Below are 17737 nucleotides of genomic sequence, written 5' to 3'. Positions count from 1 at the left end.
AATGAGACGATGCAAAATGAGGTTAAGAAGGTGCTTAAAGTGACTTTAAAGAGAATGAGACGATGCAAAATGGTGTTTAGAAGGTGCTTAAAGTGACTTTAAAGAGAATGAGACGATGCAAAATGAGGTTTAGAAGGTGCTTAAAGTGACTTTAAAGAGAATGAGACGATGCAAAATGAGGTTTAGAAGGTGCTTAAAGTGACTTTAAAGAGAATGACACGATGCAAAATTAGGTTTAGAAGGTGCTTAAAGTGACTTTAAAGAGAATGAGACGATGCAAAATGAGGTTTAGAAGGTGCTTAAAGTGACTTTAAAGAGAATGAGACGATGCAAAATGAGGTTTAGAAGGTGCTTAAAGTGACTTTAAAGAGAATGAGACGATGCAAAATGAGGTTTAGAAGGTGCTTAAAGTGACTTTAAAGAGAATGAGACGATGCAAAATGGTGTTTAGAAGGTGCTTAAAGTGACTTTAAAGAGAATGAGACGATGCAAAATGAGGTTTAGAAGGTGCTTAAAGTGACTTTAAAGAGAATGAGACGATGCAAAATGAGGTTTAGAAGGTGCTTAAAGTGACTTTAAAGAGAATGAGACGATGCAAAATGAGGTTAAGAAGGTGCTTAAAGTGACTTTAAAGAGAATGAGACGATGCAAAATGGTGTTTAGAAGGTGCTTAAAGTGACTTTAAAGAGAATGAGACGATGCAAAATGGTGTTTAGAAGGTGCTTAAAGTGACTTTCAAGAGAATGAGACGATGCAAAATGAGGTTTAGAAGGTGCTTAAAGTGACTTTAAAGAGAATGAGATGATGCAAAATGGTGTTTAGAACGTGCTTAAAGTGACTTTAAAGAGAATGAGACGATGCAAAATGAGGTTTAGAAGGTGCTTAAAGTGACTTTAAAGAGAATGAGACGATGCAAAATGAGGTTTAGAAGGTGCTTAAAGTGACTTTAAAGAGAATGAGACGATGCAAAATGGTGTTTAGAAGGTGCTTAAAGTGACTTTAAAGAGAATGAGACGATGCAAAATGAGGTTTAGAAGGTGCTTAAAGTGACTTTAAAGAGAATGAGACGATGCAAAATGAGGTTAAGAAGGTGCTTAAAGTGACTTTAAAGAGAATGAGACGATGCAAAATGGTGTTTAGAAGGTGCTTAAAGTGACTTTAAAGAGAATGAGACGATGCAAAATGAGGTTTAGAAGGTGCTTAAAGTGACTTTAAAGAGAATGAGACGATGCAAAATGAGGTTTAGAAGGTGCTTAAAGTGACTTTAAAGAGAATGAGACGATGCAAAATGGTGTTTAGAAGGTGCTTAAAGTGACTTTAAAGAGAATGAGACGATGCAAAATGAGGTTAAGAAGGTGCTTAAAGTGACTTTAAAGAGAATGAGACGATGCAAAATGAGGTTTAGAAGGTGCTTAAAGTGACTTTAAAGAGAATGAGACGATGCAAAATGAGGTTAAGAAGGTGCTTAAAGCGACTTTAAAGAGAATGAGACGATGCAAAATGGTGTTTAGAAGGTGCTTAAAGTGACTTTAAAGAGAATGAGACGATGCAAAATGAGGTTTAGAAGGTGCTTAAAGTGACTTTAAAGAGAATGAGACGATGCAAAATGAGGTTTAGAAGGTGCTTAAAGTGACTTTAAAGAGAATGAGACGATGCAAAATGGTGTTTAGAAGGTGCTTAAAGTGACTTTAAAGAGAATGAGACGATGCAAAATGGTGTTTAGAAGGTGCTTAAAGTGACTTCAAAGAGAATGAGACGATGCAAAATGAGGTTAAGAAGGTGCTTAAAGTGACTTTAAAGAGAATGAGACGATGCAAAATGGTGTTTAGAAGGTGCTTAAAGTGACTTTAAAGAGAATGAGACGATGCAAAATGAGGTTTAGAAGGTGCTTAAAGTGACTTTAAAGAGAATGAGACGATGCAAAATGGTGTTTAGAAGGTGCTTAAAGTGACTTTAAAGAGAATGAGACGATGCAAAATGAGGTTTAGAAGGTGCTTAAAGTGACTTTAAAGAGAATGAGACGATGCAAAATGGTGTTTAGAAGGTGCTTAAAGTGACTTTAAAGAGAATGAGGCGATGCAAAATGAGGTTTAGAAGGTGCTTAAAGTGACTTTAAAGAGAATGAGACGATGCAAAATGGTGTTTAGAAGGTGCTTAAAGTGACTTTAAAGAGAATGAGACGATGCAAAATGGTGTTTAGAAGGTGCTTAAAGTGACTTTAAAGAGAATGACACGATGCAAAATTAGGTTTAGAAGGTGCTTAAAGTGACTTTAAAGAGAATGAGACGATGCAAAATGAGGTTTAGAAGGTGCTTAAAGTGACTTTAAAGAGAATGAGACGATGTAAAATGGTGTTTAGAAGGTGCTTAAAGTGACTTTAAAGAGAATGAGACGATGCAAAATGAGGTTTAGAAGGTGCTTAAAGTGACTTTAAAGAGAATGAGACGATGCAAAATGGTGTTTAGAAGGTGCTTAAAGTGACTTTAAAGAGAATGAGACGATGCAAAATGGTTTTTAGAAGGTGCTTAAAGTGACTTTAAAGAAAATGAGACGATGCAAAATGGTGTTTAGAAGGTGCTTAAAGTGACTTTAAAGAGAATGAGATGATGCAAAATGGTGTTTAGCAGGTGCTTAAAGTGACTTTAAAGTGAATGAGACGATGCAAAATGAAGTTCAGAAGGTGCTTAAAGTGACTTTAAAGAGAATGAGACGATGCAAAATGAGGTTAAGAACGTGCTTAAAGTGACTTTAAAGAGAATGAGACGATGCAAAATGAGATTAAGAGGGTGCTTAAAGTGACTTTAAAGAGAATGAGACGATGCAAAATGGTGTTTAGAAGGTGCTTAAAGTGACTTTAAAGAGAATGAGACGATGCAAAATGAGGTTAAGAAGGTGCTTAAAGTGACTTTAAAGAGAATGAGACGATGCAAAATGAGGTTTAGAAGGTGCTTAAAGTGACTTTAAAGAGAATGAGACGATGCAAAATGGTGTTTAGAAGGTGCTTAAAGTGGCTTTAAAGAGAATGAGACGATGCAAAATGGTGTTTAGAAGGTGCTTAAAGTGACTTTAAAGAGAATGCGACGATGCAAAATGTGGTTTAGAAGCTGCTTTAAGTGACTTTAAAGAGAATGAGACGATGCAAAATGAGGTTTAGAAGGTGCTTAAAGTGACTTTAAAGAGAATGAGACGATGCAAAATGGTGTTTAGAAGGTGCTTAAAGTGACTTTAAAGAGAATGAGACGATGCAAAATGAGGTTAAGAAGGTGCTTAAAGTGACTTTAAAGAGAATGAGACGATGCAAAATGAGGTTTAGAAGGTGCTTAAAATGACTTTAAAGAGAATGAGACGATGCAAAATGGTGTTTAGAAGGTGCTTAAAGTGACTTTAAAGAGAATGAGACGATGCAAAATGAGGTTTAGAAGGTGCTTAAAGTGACTTTAAAGAGAATGAGACGATGCAAAATGAGGTTTAGAAGGTGCTTAAAGTGACTTTAAAGAGAATGAGACGATGCAAAATGGTGTTTAGAAGGTGCTTAAAGTGACTTTAAAGAGAATGAGACGATGCAAAATGGTGTTTAGAAGGTGCTTAAAGTGACTTTAAAGAGAATGAGATGATGCAAAATGAGGTTTAGAAGGTGCTTAAAGTGACTTTAAAGAGAATGAGACGATGGAAAATGAGGTTTAGAAGGTGCTTAAAGTGACTTTAAAGAGAATGAGATGATGCAAAATGAGGTTAAGAACGTGCTTAAAGTGACTTTAAAGAGAATGAGACGATGCAAAATGAGGTTTAGAAGGTGCTTAAAGTGACTTTAAAGAGAATGAGACGATGCAAAATGGTGTTTAGAAGGTGCTTAAAGTGACTTTAAAGAGAATGAGACTATGCAAAATGGTGTTTAGAAGGTGCTTAAAGTGACTTTAAAGAGAATGAGACGATGCAAAATGGTGTTTAGAAGGTGCTTAAAGTGACTTTAAAGAGAATGAGACGATGCAAAATGAGGTTTAGAAGGTGCTTAAAGTGACTTTAAAGAGAATGAGACGATGCAAAATGAGGTTTAGAAGGTGCTTAAAGTGACTTTAAAGAGAATGAGACGATGCAAAATGAGGTTAAGAAGGTGCTTAAAGTGACTTTAAAGAGAATGAGACGATGCAAAATGAGGTTAAGAAGGTGCTTAAAGTGACTTTAAAGAGAATGAGACGATGCAAAATGGTGTTTAGAAGGTGCTTAAAGTGACTTTAAAGAGAATGAGACGATGCAAAATGAGGTTTAGAAGGTGCTTAAAGTGACTTTAAAGAGAATGAGACGATGCAAAATGGTGTTTTGAAGGTGCTTGAAGTGACTTTAAAGAGAATGAGACGATGCAAAATGGTGTTTAGAAGGTGCTTAAAGTGACTTTAAAGAGAATGAGACGATGCAAAATGATGTTTAGAAGGTGCTTAAAGTGACTTTAAAGAGAATGAGACGATGCAAAATGAGGTTTAGAAGGTGCTTAAAGTGACTTTAAAGAGAATGAGACGATGCAAAATGAGGTTTAGAAGGTGCTTAAAGTGACTTTAAAGAGAATGAGACGATGCAAAATGGTGTTTAGAAGGTGCTTAAAGTGACTTTAAAGAGAATGAGATGATGCAAAATGAGGTTTAGAAGGTGCTTAAAGTGACTTTAAAGAGAATGAGACGATGCAAAATGGTGTTTAGAAGGTGCTTAAAGTGACTTTAAAGAGAATGAGACGATGCAAAATGAGGTTTAGAAGGTGCTTAAAGTGACTTTAAAGAGAATGAGACGATGCAAAATGAGGTTTAGAAGGTGCTTAAAGTGACTTTAAAGAGAATGAGACGATGCAAAATGAGGTTAAGAAGGTGCTTAAAGTGACTTTAAAGAGAATGAGACGATGCAAAATGGTGTTTAGAAGGTGCTTAAAGTGACTATAAAGAGAATGAGACGATGCAAAATGAGGTTTAGAAGGTGCTTAAAGTGACTTTAAAGAGAATGAGACGATGCAAAATGGTGTTTAGAAGGTGCTTAAAGTGACTTTAAAGAGAATGAGACGATGCAAAATGAGGTTAAGAAGGTGCTTAAAGTGACTTTAAAGAGAATGAGACGATGCAAAATGGTGTTTAGAAGGTGCTTAAAGTGACTTTAAAGAGAATGAGACGATGCAAAATGAGGTTTAGAAGGTGCTTAAAGTGACTTTAAAGAGAATGAGACGATGCAAAATGGTGTTTTGAAGGTGCTTGAAGTGACTTTAAAGAGAATGAGACGATGCAAAATGGTGTTTAGAAGGTGCTTAAAGTGACTTTAAAGAGAATGAGACGATGCAAAATGATGTTTAGAAGGTGCTTAAAGTGACTTTAAAGAGAATGAGACGATGCAAAATGAGGTTTAGAAGGTGCTTAAAGTGACTTTAAAGAGAATGAGACGATGCAAAATGAGGTTAAGAAGGTGCTTAAAGTGACTTTAAAGAGAATGAGACGATGCAAAACGAGGTTTAGAAGGTGCTTAAAGCGACTTTAAAGAGAATGCGACGATGCAAAATGGTGTTTAGAAGGTGCTTAAAGTGACTTTAAAGAGAATGAGACGATGTAAAATGAGGTTTAGAAGGTGCTTAAAGTGACTTTAAAGAGAATGAGACGATGCAAAATGAGGTTTAGAAGGTGCTTAAAGTGACTTTAAAGAGAATGAGACGATGCAAAATGGTGTTTAGAAGGTGCTTAAAGTGACTTTAAAGAGAATGAGACGATGCAAAATGAGGTTTAGAAGGTGCTTAAAGTGACTTTAAAGAGAATGAGACGATGCAAAATGAGGTTTAGAAGGTGCTTAAAGTGACTTTAAAGAGAATGAGACGATGCAAAATGGTGTTTAGAAGGTGCTTAAAGTGACTTTAAAGAGAATGAGACGATGCAAAATGGTGTTTAGAAGGTGCTTAAAGTGACTTTAAAGAGAATGAGATGATGCAAAATGAGGTTTAGAAGGTGCTTAAAGTGACTTTAAAGAGAATGAGACGATGCAAAATGAGGTTTAGAAGGTGCTTGAAGTGACTTTAAAGAGAATGAGACGATGCAAAATGAGGTTAAGAAGGTGCTTAAAGTGACTTTAAAGAGAATGAGACGATGCAAAATGAGGTTTAGAAGGTGCTTAAAGTGACTTTAAAGAGAATGAGACGATGCAAAAATGTGTTTAGAAGGTGCTTAAAGTGACTTTAAAGAGAATGAGACGATGCAAAATGAGGTTTAGAAGGTGCTTAAAGTGACTTTAAAGAGAATGAGACGATGCAAAATGGTGTTTAGAAGGTGCTTAAAGTGACTGTTCTCGCACGTAGCGATGGGCGAGTGTTTTGCACGTAGCGAAAGCGAATGTTTTGCACGAAGCTAAAGCGAATGTTTTGCACGAAGCTAGAGCGAATGTTTTGCACGAAGCTGCGGGCGAACGTTTTGCACGAAGAATTCACGCGTTGTAATTACTAGGTTAAAAAGGAACTTTATTTGCACTTTTTAATTAGATTGGCGCGTAGCAGCTTGTTACTCGTAGGTATACGTAAGAAAAGCGAGAGAGGCCGTCGATCCGTTGATCGACGGTTTTATAGGTGTCATCGCTCCCCTCCACTTCCCTATGCGTGGGAGAGTTGCCCGTAGCGAAAGCTCTCCCACGCGCTCTCTCCTGTGACGTACCAGCACGCGGTGATAAGCTGACATTCCAGCACGCGGTCTGGCACGTCACACGATCTTCCGGGTCATGGAGGGGATTTGCCATAATTGATATGCGCTTATCGCATGATCGCGCGGATGACGTGATTGATCATGCGCTTATCGCATGATCGCGCGGATGACATAATTGTTTCGATTATAACGCGATTATTTCCCACAACCATTCCTCCCCCCTTTGGGACGCAGGCGACCGTCCCAAATTCCGCACGTAGGTGGTGGGTCGTCCTCATGCTCAGGGGTCGTCGGCGGCACGTAGCCAGGAGTCGAGTCAGGAGGACACTGCGCTGCTGATCCCTCAAGTTGTTCGTTTGGCGCTGCGTCGGATACGGAAGAGTCAGGTGCGCCCGAATGCTCCTTGGATACTTCCGTTTCAGCGGCCTCAACTGGGAGGGGTGCCAACAGCCTCACGTTGCGCTTGTAGATGCCGCTGCTTGTTCGTATGTCAGCGACACGTACGATGCCGTCGGGTCCCACGTAGGTTTTGACGACCAGGCCCATGGGCCATCGTCCAACGGGTAGGTTGTCATCACCGACTAGCACGATCTGGCCCGTCTGCAAGTTTGTAGTGCGTTTCGTCCACTTCGCACTACAACGCAACTGAGCAAGGTACTCAGTTCGCCAACGGGACCAGAATTGTTGAGCGAGTTTCTGGACTCGCTTCCAGCGAGTTTTGACACCGACCGTGTCATCGTCTCCAAGCGGGGCAGGAGTGGTGAATGATGCTCGTCCGATGAGGAAGTGCGCAGGGGTAAGTGCCTCTACCGATTCCGGACTGGAGTGGATTGCGGTGAGCGGCCTGGAGTTGAGAATGGCCGAAATTTGGTAGAGTAACGTCTGTAGCTCTACCAAGTTCAGCTGGGCTCCCTTTGCGGCGGCCTTGAACAATCGTTTTGCCACCTTGATGTTGGCCTCCCAAAGCCCTCCGAAGTTTGGGCTCCTGGGAGGGATAAACGAGAAACGAATTCCGCTGTCCGCTGCCAAGCTCACCACTTCGTCCTGGAATTCCCGGTTGTTGTGAGTCTTGCGAAGCAGGGTCAATTCTCTGGCAGCTCCCACGAAGTTGCGGCCGTTGTCGGAGTAGATCGTGTCAGGTCTTCCACGTAGGGACACGAATCGTAATAGAGCTGAGATGAACGCCGATGTCGACTGATCTTCCACTACCTCCAAGTGCGTGGCCTTCGTAGTGAAACACACGAAGATACAAACGTAGACCGTTCTACGCTTGCCTGATCGAGCATTTGAAACGATTTCGAAGGGGCCACACAGGTCCACGCCGGTGTGGGTGAAGGCGGGAGACACGTTGACGCGAGCCGACGGCAGCTGTCCCATCTGCTGGGCGTATTGTCTTGGGCGCGCTCGGGCACAAATTACGCATCTCGAGGTTACCCCGACGACTGTTCTTCGCAGGTCTCGCATCCAGAATCTCGCACGGAATTCGGCCATGATCAGCTCAGTTCCCGCATGGAAATTGTGCTCGTGCAAATGGCGGATGATTACGCGGGAGAAGGGATGCGACTTTGGTACTAGGAAAGGAACCTTGGCTTCGTCAGCCAGATCCGAGTTTCCTAGTCGTCCCCGTACGCAGATGATCTTATCCCTTACTATTGGGTCGAGGTGCTGCATCGAACCCTTGGGCGTAACTGACCCGGAGTCTTGCATCTCCTTGACCTCATTGGGAAAGCACGTAGCTTGCATCACCCGTACTATCAGTTGGAGTCCGTACTCCAATTCGTCGAGCTGAAGGGGTCCTGATTTTTTCTCCACGGAGGATGAGGGTGCGCGTAAGTTAAAGATTGCTCTACCGAGCCACGCGAAATGTCGTCTTGTCATGATGAACGAGTTGTGGTGCTTGTACTGGGATAACAAGTCATCACAATCGTTCCCCACCATGGCCGTCAATAATAGAGGAGCGTCGACAGCTTCCTCCAACGCAGTCACGTAGTTTAGTTGAGGCATAACTGGCCTTTCATCATTGACTATGAAACTCGGTCCGTTCAGCCAAAAACTCGCAGTCTCGCTGTTTATAAGCTTGTTGGCAGGAAGTCCTCTGGACACGAGGTCTGCTGGGTTGAGTTTCGTCGGCACGTAGCTCCAATCCAGACGATTCGTGGCAGCGTGAATTTTCTCCACCCGGTTCTTAACGTAGACTCCCCACTTGGTGTTGTCGGAACGTATCCAAGCCAGTACCACCTGAGAGTCAGTCCACCAACGAGTTTGGCTTATCCGGGTGCCAAAGGCGTCCTTTATTTTGGCATAAAGGCGAGCTAGGAGCAGAGCTCCTTGCAGTTCGAGTCGCGGCAAAGTCACCTCTTCGATGGGTGCCAATCGCGACCTGGAGCACAGCAACCGAGATTGCGGGTTTCCTTCACCGTCCAGAAAGCGAAGGTAAATGGCGCATCCAAAGGCCTTCGTAGATGCGTCGCTGAAGCCGTACATGATCGCGCCCTGAGGTTCGCTGGGCAGCGCCATCCTTGGGATTGGGAGCTGTCTGAGAAGCGGCAGGTGGCTGGCGAATCCGTTCCAGCTTTCGATCATGCGAGGTGATGCGGCTTCATCCCAAACGTCGTTTCTCCAATGAACCCAAAGGCTCGTAGAACTCATCCTGGACTACGAGCTGGAACGTATCCTCTGTAGGGCACCAAGCCAGGCCGAGCAACTTGATGGCCTGCTTCTCACCAATCTGTACAGTTGTATCGCGGTGTTCCACCGGGATTTTACTGGTGATCTCTGGTGAGTTAGATGCCCACTTTCGCAATGGCATCCCGCGTATGTTGAGTGCTCGCTCGACGCTGGTCATAAGCTCACGTAGCTGCTCGGGAGTCGATGCGCCCAACGAAAGGTTGTCCACGTAGAACGATGATTGGATGGCGTCAGCTGTCTGGGGATCGGAAGTCCGCACTTCTTCCCCGGCTTCGAACAACGCCCTGCAGGCCAAATAAGACGAAGCAGCCTCACCGTACGTAACAGTGAGGAGTCTGAATAGTTGCATCGTGTCCTTTGGCTTGTCGCGCCACAGAATGCACTGCATCCAAGTGTCGGGCTCGGATACCCACACTTGACGGTACATCTTTACGATGTCGGCAGTCGCCACCACGGTTTGAGTACGGAAATCTAGCCAGATTCGGAACAAGTCAGGCTGGATCACGGGTCCTACGGCTTGGAGGTCGTTCAGCGAGATTCCCGTCGTTGATTTCGCGCTGGCGTCGAACACAACGCGTAGTTTTGTGGTAGTCGAGTCTGGCTTGACCACGCAAGAGTGGGGAATCACGTAGCGTACTTTGGGGAGCTCCTCCGTTGATACTGGGCACATGTGGCCCAGCTCTTGGTACTCTCGCATGAACTTTCGATATTCTGCGTAGGTGGGCTCATGGCTGGCGAGACGTCTTTCTAGGGCTAGCAAGCGGCGTCTTGCTTGCCCCATTGAATCTCCCAGCTGGTTTAGCTCCCCCCGTAAGGGAATTTGTACGATGTATCGTCCATCGTCAGCGATGGTGGTATGCTCCTTAAAGTGCGTCTCTAGTTCGTGAGACTTCCAAACCGTGGAGTCGGCGGCATCATTTGGGAGTTCTTCGATTCTCCAGAATCGTTCGAGGATCTCCTTTAGGTCATCGACGCACGTAGCTAGACAACTGTGTTCGTATAGATCGGCTGAAGTCGTGTCACGTAGCATTCCTCCCACGAGCCATCCGAATTTAGGAACTAGAAGCGGCGCGAGCACCAGGCGACAAGAGGCAGGCACTGGGCGGCGCGGCAACACGAAGAGGCACGGAGCAGGAACGAGAAGCGGCGCGAGCACCAGACGGCAAGAGGCAGGCACTGGGCGGCGCGGCAACACGAAGAGGCACGGAGCAGGAACTAGAAGCGGCGCGAGCACCAGGCGGCAAGTGGCAGGCACTGGGCGGCGCGGCAACACGAAGAGGCACGGAGCAGGAACTAGAAGCGGCGCGAGCAGCAGGCGGCAAGAGGCAGGCACTGGGCGGCGCGGCAACACGAAGAGGCACGGAGCAGGAACCGGGCGGCACGGTGACATTTAAAGGAACAGAACGGGCACATACCTGTACGCAGCTTGCGTGACTCAGCAAAGCTTGGACACCGGGCGGCAGACTACAGTCCCTGGGCGTTTCGGCAGCACGAGGAAGCACGGAGCGGGAACGGCGGGGCACGAAACTGGAGTCACTCGGCACGGCGCGGGCACCAGGCGGCAAGCAGCAGGCACTGGGCGGCGCGGTGGCACGAGGAGGCACGGAGCGGGAACGGCGAGGCACGAAGCTGGATTCACTCGGCACGGCGCGGGCACCAGGCGGCAAGCAGCAGGCACTGGGCGGCGCGGTAGCACGAGGAAGCACGAAGCTGGAGCGGCGAGGCACGGAGCTGGAGCGGCGGGGCACGAAGCTGGATTCACTCGGCACGGCGCGGGCACCAGGCGGCAAGCAGCAGGCACTGGGCGGCGCGGTAGCACGAGGAGGCACGGAGCGGGAGCGGCGGGGCACGACACTGGATTCACTCGGCACGGCGCGGGCACCAGGCGGCAAGCAGCAGGCACTGGGCGGCGCGGTAGCACGAGGAGGCACGGAGCGGGAGCGGCGAGGCACGGAGCTGGAGCGGCGGGGCACGAAGCTGGATTCACTCGGCACGGCGCGGGCACCAGGCGGCAAGCAGCAGGCACTGGGCGGCGCGGTAGCACGAGGAAGCACGGAGCGGGAGCGGCGAGGCACGGAGCTGGAGCGGTGGGGCACGAAGCTGGATTCACTCGGCACGGCGCGGGCACCAGGCGGCAAGCAGCAGGCACTGGGCGGCGCGGTAGCACGAGGAAGCACGAAGCTGGAGCGGCGAGGCACGGAGCTGGAGCGGCGGGGCACGAAGCTGGATTCACTCGGCACGGCGCGGGCACCAGGCGGCAAGCAGCAGGCCCCCCGAAACACTGCACGAAGTAAACCCAGCCAAATTCTCGCTCAATCGGGACACGAATAGTCTGAAAGATTTGGTTGGAAATTGCCGAGGCAAAACCGAAGTTGCCACGACAAAAACGAAAAATGGAGGCCCCTTTCGGGGCCCTCCCTCTTTTTTTCTTCTCTTCCTTCTACACATTTTCATGTCTCGAGCTGTTACGCGGAATTGAACCGCGTTGTTTCCACTCCGGTCTCTGCGCACCTACCGCAAGACCGTCGCTCTTTGTTGAGAACGGTGCGCTAAAGGCCCAATATATATCTAGTGTGTAGTCGTTTGTATGAACTGTATGGGAATGCATCGGTATACGCTCAACCCGCTCTAGCCATTTATACCTCTCGCGGAGCGAATTCATATGGCCACCGCGTTTGCTTTGCTCTTCATTTAGCGATCGCTTGCGCTGCGTACGTATGAATGAATGACCGCTCGCGCTGGGTATACCCGTACGGGTACCCGTACGTCCGTATTCGACCGCGCTGGGCATTCGACTGGTCAACGATGGCTCGCGCTGGGTTTTCGATCGCTCGCGCTGGGTCTTCGAAGACCCGATCGCGCAGGGCATTTAAACTTCGTACCGTATTGCATTGCGCATGCGCACTTTGATGCACAAACCTCGATTTTTCAGTTCGGATCGGCTGCCGCGGCAACAGATGGGCGCGGTAAGGAGAGATTTCTGGCAGTGGCGGGACGGGGGAATTTCTGCGTTGGTGTAAAAGAGACAAGAATATCACCATCTCGCTCTGGCCCATTGAATTCCCTATCTCCACCCGAAGCTATGGCTGGTAGGGGCACTGGGCGGCGCGGTAGCACGAGGAGGCACGGAGCGGGAGCGGCGAGGCACGGAGCTGGAGCGGCGGGGCACGAAGCTGGATTCACTCGGCACGGCGCGGGCACCAGGCGGCAAGCAGCAGGCACTGGGCGGCGCGGTAGCACGAGGAAGCACGGAGCGGGAGCGGCGAGGCACGGAGCTGGAGCGGTGGGGCACGAAGCTGGATTCACTCGGCACGGCGCGGGCACCAGGCGGCAAGCAGCAGGCACTGGGCGGCGCGGTAGCACGAGGAAGCACGGAGCGGGAGCGGCGAGGCACGGAGCTGGAGCGGCGGGGCACGAAGCTGGATTCACTCGGCACGGCGCGGGCACCAGGCGGCAAGCAGCAGGCACTGGGCGGCGCGGTAGCACGAGGAAGCACGGAGCACACACGGGGCACGAAGCACGGGGGGCGAGGCACGGAGCACACGCGAGGACGCACGGAGCACACGCGAGGACGCACGAAGCGGGAACGGCGGGACACGGCACTGGGGTTCGGATGCACGGAGCGGGCGCGGAGTGAGGGCACGGAGTGGGCAAGTCACTCCGGCGTCGGGTCGGAGTGCACGTGGAGCATTGTGTGGTGCTTCTTGCCACACACCTGGCACCTCCGCTCACTCGGGCATGCATTGGCCGGATGGTCCTTCGAGAAGCAGTTCATGCACTTGCGGCGGTCCATAATGTAATTAATGCACTGAATTACGGACCGCGCGCGCAGCTCCGGGCACACCGTCGTCACGTGGCCCGTCCTGTCACACGCGTAACACCGTCGCGTCCCAGCCCCCTGACCCCCCGTTCTTACCTTCGTACTGGTGCTGGCGGGAACGATGGCGGCAGCGGCTGGCTGGGTCGCCGGCGCCCTCCGCGCAGGCCTGGAGGCGATGGCAGCAGGCTTCGGGGTGACGGTTGCAGCTAGCACCGTCCGTGCTGCTCGCTGGTTCGCTCCACGCGCTCGATCCGCATCTTCCTTCCGCTTGGGCTGATAATAAATTTTATTAGCCAGCCCATCCAGCTCGCGACGCAGCTCAACCCACGTAGGGATGAGCTGCTGGTCCGCACGCCGTGTCACGCTCGCAATGGTTTCAGCGTCTAGCTTGTCCATTACGAGCGCGACAATCAGCCCGTCTTCCACCACGGAGGTGGAATCGCCAGCCTCGGCGATCTGGCGGGCTGAGGCCACGGCCGTCTCCACTACGTCGATGACGCGCATCAACGCGTTCGCCGAGGGAGAGCTCATCCTGGGCAGTTCGAGGATTTTGCGGATGTGGCCCATAAATGCCACCCGCTTCTTATAAAATCTCTCCTCCAGCTTGGCCCAAGCTTGGGCGAACGGCATTCCGGCGTTTTCGAATGCCTCACAACTGTGCCTCGCGATGTCGCACCGCTCGAGGCATTTTATCAAAAAGGCGAATTTATCGGAGTCCTCCGTAAGTCCGGCCACGCGCTTCTCGAATCGACTCGAGAACGCGGGCCATTCGGAGGGCGAGCCCTCGAACTTGGGCAGTTCTATGCGAGGCAGGTGGTCTGCTCGCGATGGCTGCCCCGCCATCGTGGTGTCCAAAATGGACGGTTTGGAGGCGGCTCCCTCACGGCGCTTGGTTGCAGCCGCCATGGCTGCCGCATAAGCCTCCGTGAAGGGGCCCCTGCGCGGATGGGGGCCGGTGACACTTTCGACGCGCATCAGCGCGGCGTTCCCGTCCCGCCACAGGGACGCCAAGATGTCCACCTTCACGGCGGCCACCTCCGGTTTCATCTTCGCATCGAGGCTTGCGGCCACCTCCTTTACGCTGCCCTCTAGGGCGGTAAGTAGCCGCAAGGCCTCGGCCACGATGTTTTCGTTCTGGTCCCGTTGGCGAACTGAGTACCTTGCTCAGTTGCGTTGCAGTGCGAAGTGGACGAAACGCACTACAAACTTGCAGACGGGCCAGATCGTGCTAGTCGGTGATGACAACCTACCCGTTGGACGATGGCCCATGGGCCTGGTCGTCAAAACCTACGTGGGACCCGACGGCATCGTACGTGTCGCTGACATACGAACAAGCAGCGGCATCTACAAGCGCAACGTGAGGCTGTTGGCACCCCTCCCAGTTGAGGCCGCTGAAACGGAAGTATCCAAGGAGCATTCGGGCGCACCTGACTCTTCCGTATCCGACGCAGCGCCAAACGAACAACTTGAGGGATCAGCAGCGCAGTGTCCTCCTGACTCGACTCCTGGCTACGTGCCGCCGACGACCCCTGAGCATGAGGACGACCCACCACCTACGTGCGGAATTTGGGACGGTCGCCTGCGTCCCAAAGGGGGGAGGAATGGTTGTGGGAAATAATCGCGTTATAATCGAAACAATTATGTCATCCGCGCGATCATGCGATAAGCGCATGATCAATCACGTCATCCGCGCGATCATGCGATAAGCGCATATCAATTATGGCAAATCCCCTCCATGACCCGGAAGATCGTGTGACGTGCCAGACCGCGTGCTGGAATGTCAGCTTATCACCGCGTGCTGGTACGTCACAGGAGAGAGCGCGTGGGAGAGCTTTCGCTACGGGCAACTCTCCCACGCATAGGGAAGTGGAGGGGAGCGATGACACCTATAAAACCGTCGATCAACGGATCGACGGCCTCTCTCGCTTTTCTTACGTATACCTACGAGTAACAAGCTGCTACGCGCCAATCTAATTAAAAAGTGCAAATAAAGTTCCTTTTTAACCTAGTAATTACAACGCGTGAATTCTTCGTGCAAAACGTTCGCCCGCAGCTTCGTGCAAAACATTCGCTCTAGCTTCGTGCAAAACATTCGCTTTAGCTTCGTGCAAAACATTCGCTTTCGCTACGTGCAAAACACTCGCCCATCGCTACGTGCGAGAACAGTGACTTTAAAGAGAATGAGACGATGCAAAATGGTGTTTAGAAGGTGCTTAAAGTGACTTTAAAGAGAATGAGACGATGCAAAATGGTGTTTAGAAGGTGCTTAAAGTGACTTTAAAGAGAATGAGATGATGCAAAATCAGGTTTAGAAGGTGCTTAAAGTGACTTTAAAGAGAATGAGACGATGCAAAATGAGGTTTAGAAGGTGCTTAAAGTGACTTTAAAGAGAATGAGACGATGCAAAATGAGGTTAAGAAGGTGCTTAAAGTGACTTTAAAGAGAATGAGACGATGCAAAATGAGGTTTAGAAGGTGCTTAAAGTGACTTTAAAGAGAATGAGACGATGCAAAATGGTGTTTAGAAGGTGCTTAAAGTGACTTTAAAGAGAATGAGACGATGCAAAATGAGGTTTAGAAGGTGCTTAAAGTGACTTTAAAGAGAATGAGACGATGCAAAATGAGGTTTAGAAGGTGCTTAAAGTGACTTTAAAGAGCATGAGACGATGCAAAATGGTGTTTAGAAGGTGCTTAAAGTGACTTTAAAGAGAATGAGACGATGCAAAATGAGGTTTAGAAGGTGCTTAAAGTGACTTTAAAGAGAATGAGACGATGCAAAATGAGGTTTAGAAGGTGCTTAAAGTGACTTTAAAGAGAATGAGACGATGCAAAATGAGGTTTAGAAGGTGCTTAAAGTGACTTTAAAGAGAATGAGACGATGCAAAATGGTGTTTAGAAGGTGCTTAAAGTGACTTTAAAGAGAATGAGACGATGCAAAATGAGGTTTAGAAGGTGCTTAAAGTGACTTTAAAGAGAATGAGACGATGCAAAATGAGGTTTAGAAGGTGCTTAAAGTGACTTTAAAGAGAATGAGACGATGCAAAATGAGGTTAAGGAGGTGCTTAAAGTGACTTTAAAGAGAATGAGACGATGCAAAATGGTGTTTAGAAGGTGCTTAAAGTGACTTTAAAGAGAATGAGACGATGCAAAATGAGGTTTAGAAGGTGCTTAAAGTGACTTTAAAGAGAATGAGACGATGCAAAATGAGGTTTAGAAGGTGCTTAAAGTGACTTTAAATAGAATGAGACGATGCAAAATGAGGTTTAGAAGGTGCTTAAAGTGACTTTAAAGAGAATGAGACGATGCAAAATGAGGTTTAGAAGGTGCTTAAAGTGACTTTAAAGAGAATGAGACGATGCAAAATGAGGTTTAGAAGGTGCTTAAAGTGACTTTAAAGAGAATGAGACGATGATAAATGAGGTTTACAATGTGCTTAAAGTGACTTTAAAGAGAATGAGACGATGCAAAATGAGGTTTACAATGTGCTTAAAGTGACTTTAAAGAGAATGAGACGATGCAAAATGAGGTTTAGAAGGTGCTTAAAGTGACTTTAAAGAGAATGAGACGATGCAAAATGAGGTTTACAATGTGCTTAAAGTGACTTTAAAGAGAATGAGACGATGCAAAATGAGGTTTAGAAGGTGCTTAAAGTGACTTTAAAGAGAATGAGACGATGCAAAATGAGGTTTAGAAGGTGCTTAAAGTGACTTTAAAGAGAATGAGACGATGCAAAATGAGGTTTAGAAGGTGCTTAAAGTGACTTTAAAGAGAATGAGACGATGCAAAATGAGGTTTAGAAGGTGCTTAAAGTGACTTTAAAGAGAATGAGACGATGCAAAATGGTGTTTAGAAGGTGCTTAAAGTGACTTTAAAGAGAATGAGACGATGCAAAATGAGGTTTAGAAGGTGCTTAAAGTGACTTTAAAGAGAATGAGACGATGCAAAATGGTGTTTAGAAGGTGCTTAAAGTGACTTTAAAGAGAATGAGACGATGCAAAATGAGGTTTAGAAGGTGCTTAAAGTGACTTTAAAGAGAATGAGACGATGCAAAATGAGGTTTAGAAGGTGCTTAAAGTGACTTTAAAGAGAATGAGACGATGCAAAATGAGGTTTACAATGTGCTTAAAGTGACTTTAAAGAGAATGAGACGATGCAAAATGAGGTTTAGAAGGTGCTTAAAGTGACTTTAAAGAGAATGAGACGATGCAAAATGAGGTTTACAATGTGCTTAAAGTGACTTTAAAGAGAATGAGACGATGCAAAATGGTGTTTAGAAGGTGCTTAAAGTGACTTTAAAGAGAATGAGACGATGCAAAATGAGGTTTAGAAGGTGCTTAAAGTGACTTTAAAGAGAATGAGACGATGCAAAATGGTGTTTAGAAGGTGCTTAAAGTGACTTTAAAGAGAATGAGACGATGCAAAATGAGGTTTAGAAGGTGCTTAAAGTGACTTTAAAGAGAATGAGACGATGCAAAATGAGGTTTAGAAGGTGCTTAAAGTGACTTTAAAGAGAATGAGACGATGCAAAATGAGGTTTACAATGTGCTTAAAGTGACTTTAAAGAGAATGAGACGATGCAA

At 47.4% G+C, this 17737-nt stretch overlaps 2 protein-coding genes across 2 annotated transcripts; both read right to left on the bottom strand.

Annotated features, from left to right (window-relative positions):
• Positions 1-6906: 6906 nt before the first annotated feature.
• Positions 6907-9167, bottom strand: LOC131292872 (uncharacterized; the record flags this gene model as incomplete). The annotated part of the gene is made up of 1 exon (XM_058320965.1): positions 6907-9167. A coding segment is annotated over exon 1 (2261 nt), but the record flags the coding sequence as incomplete, so codon positions are not given.
• An 82-nt stretch (positions 9168-9249) lies between these two features.
• Positions 9250-10368, bottom strand: LOC131292871 (uncharacterized). Its single transcript, XM_058320964.1, has one exon. The coding sequence runs from the start codon at positions 10366-10368 to the stop codon at positions 9250-9252; it is 1119 nt and encodes a 372-aa protein (XP_058176947.1).
• Between the last annotated feature and the right edge of the window lie 7369 nt (positions 10369-17737).

Source organism: Anopheles ziemanni, unplaced genomic scaffold, assembly GCF_943734765.1.
Source record: "Anopheles ziemanni unplaced genomic scaffold, idAnoZiCoDA_A2_x.2 scaffold_12_ctg1, whole genome shotgun sequence".
Classification (NCBI taxonomy): Eukaryota; Metazoa; Arthropoda; class Insecta; order Diptera; family Culicidae; genus Anopheles; species Anopheles ziemanni.
The sequence above is the reverse complement of the archived record's forward strand: the minus strand, read 5'-3'. Positions and strand labels throughout refer to the sequence as shown.

Bases quoted from the DNA above. Each gene is read 5' to 3' on its own strand.
- LOC131292871 (XM_058320964.1), bottom strand. From the start codon at position 10,368: ATGCTACGTGACACGACTTCAGCCGATCTATACGAACACAGTTGTCTA.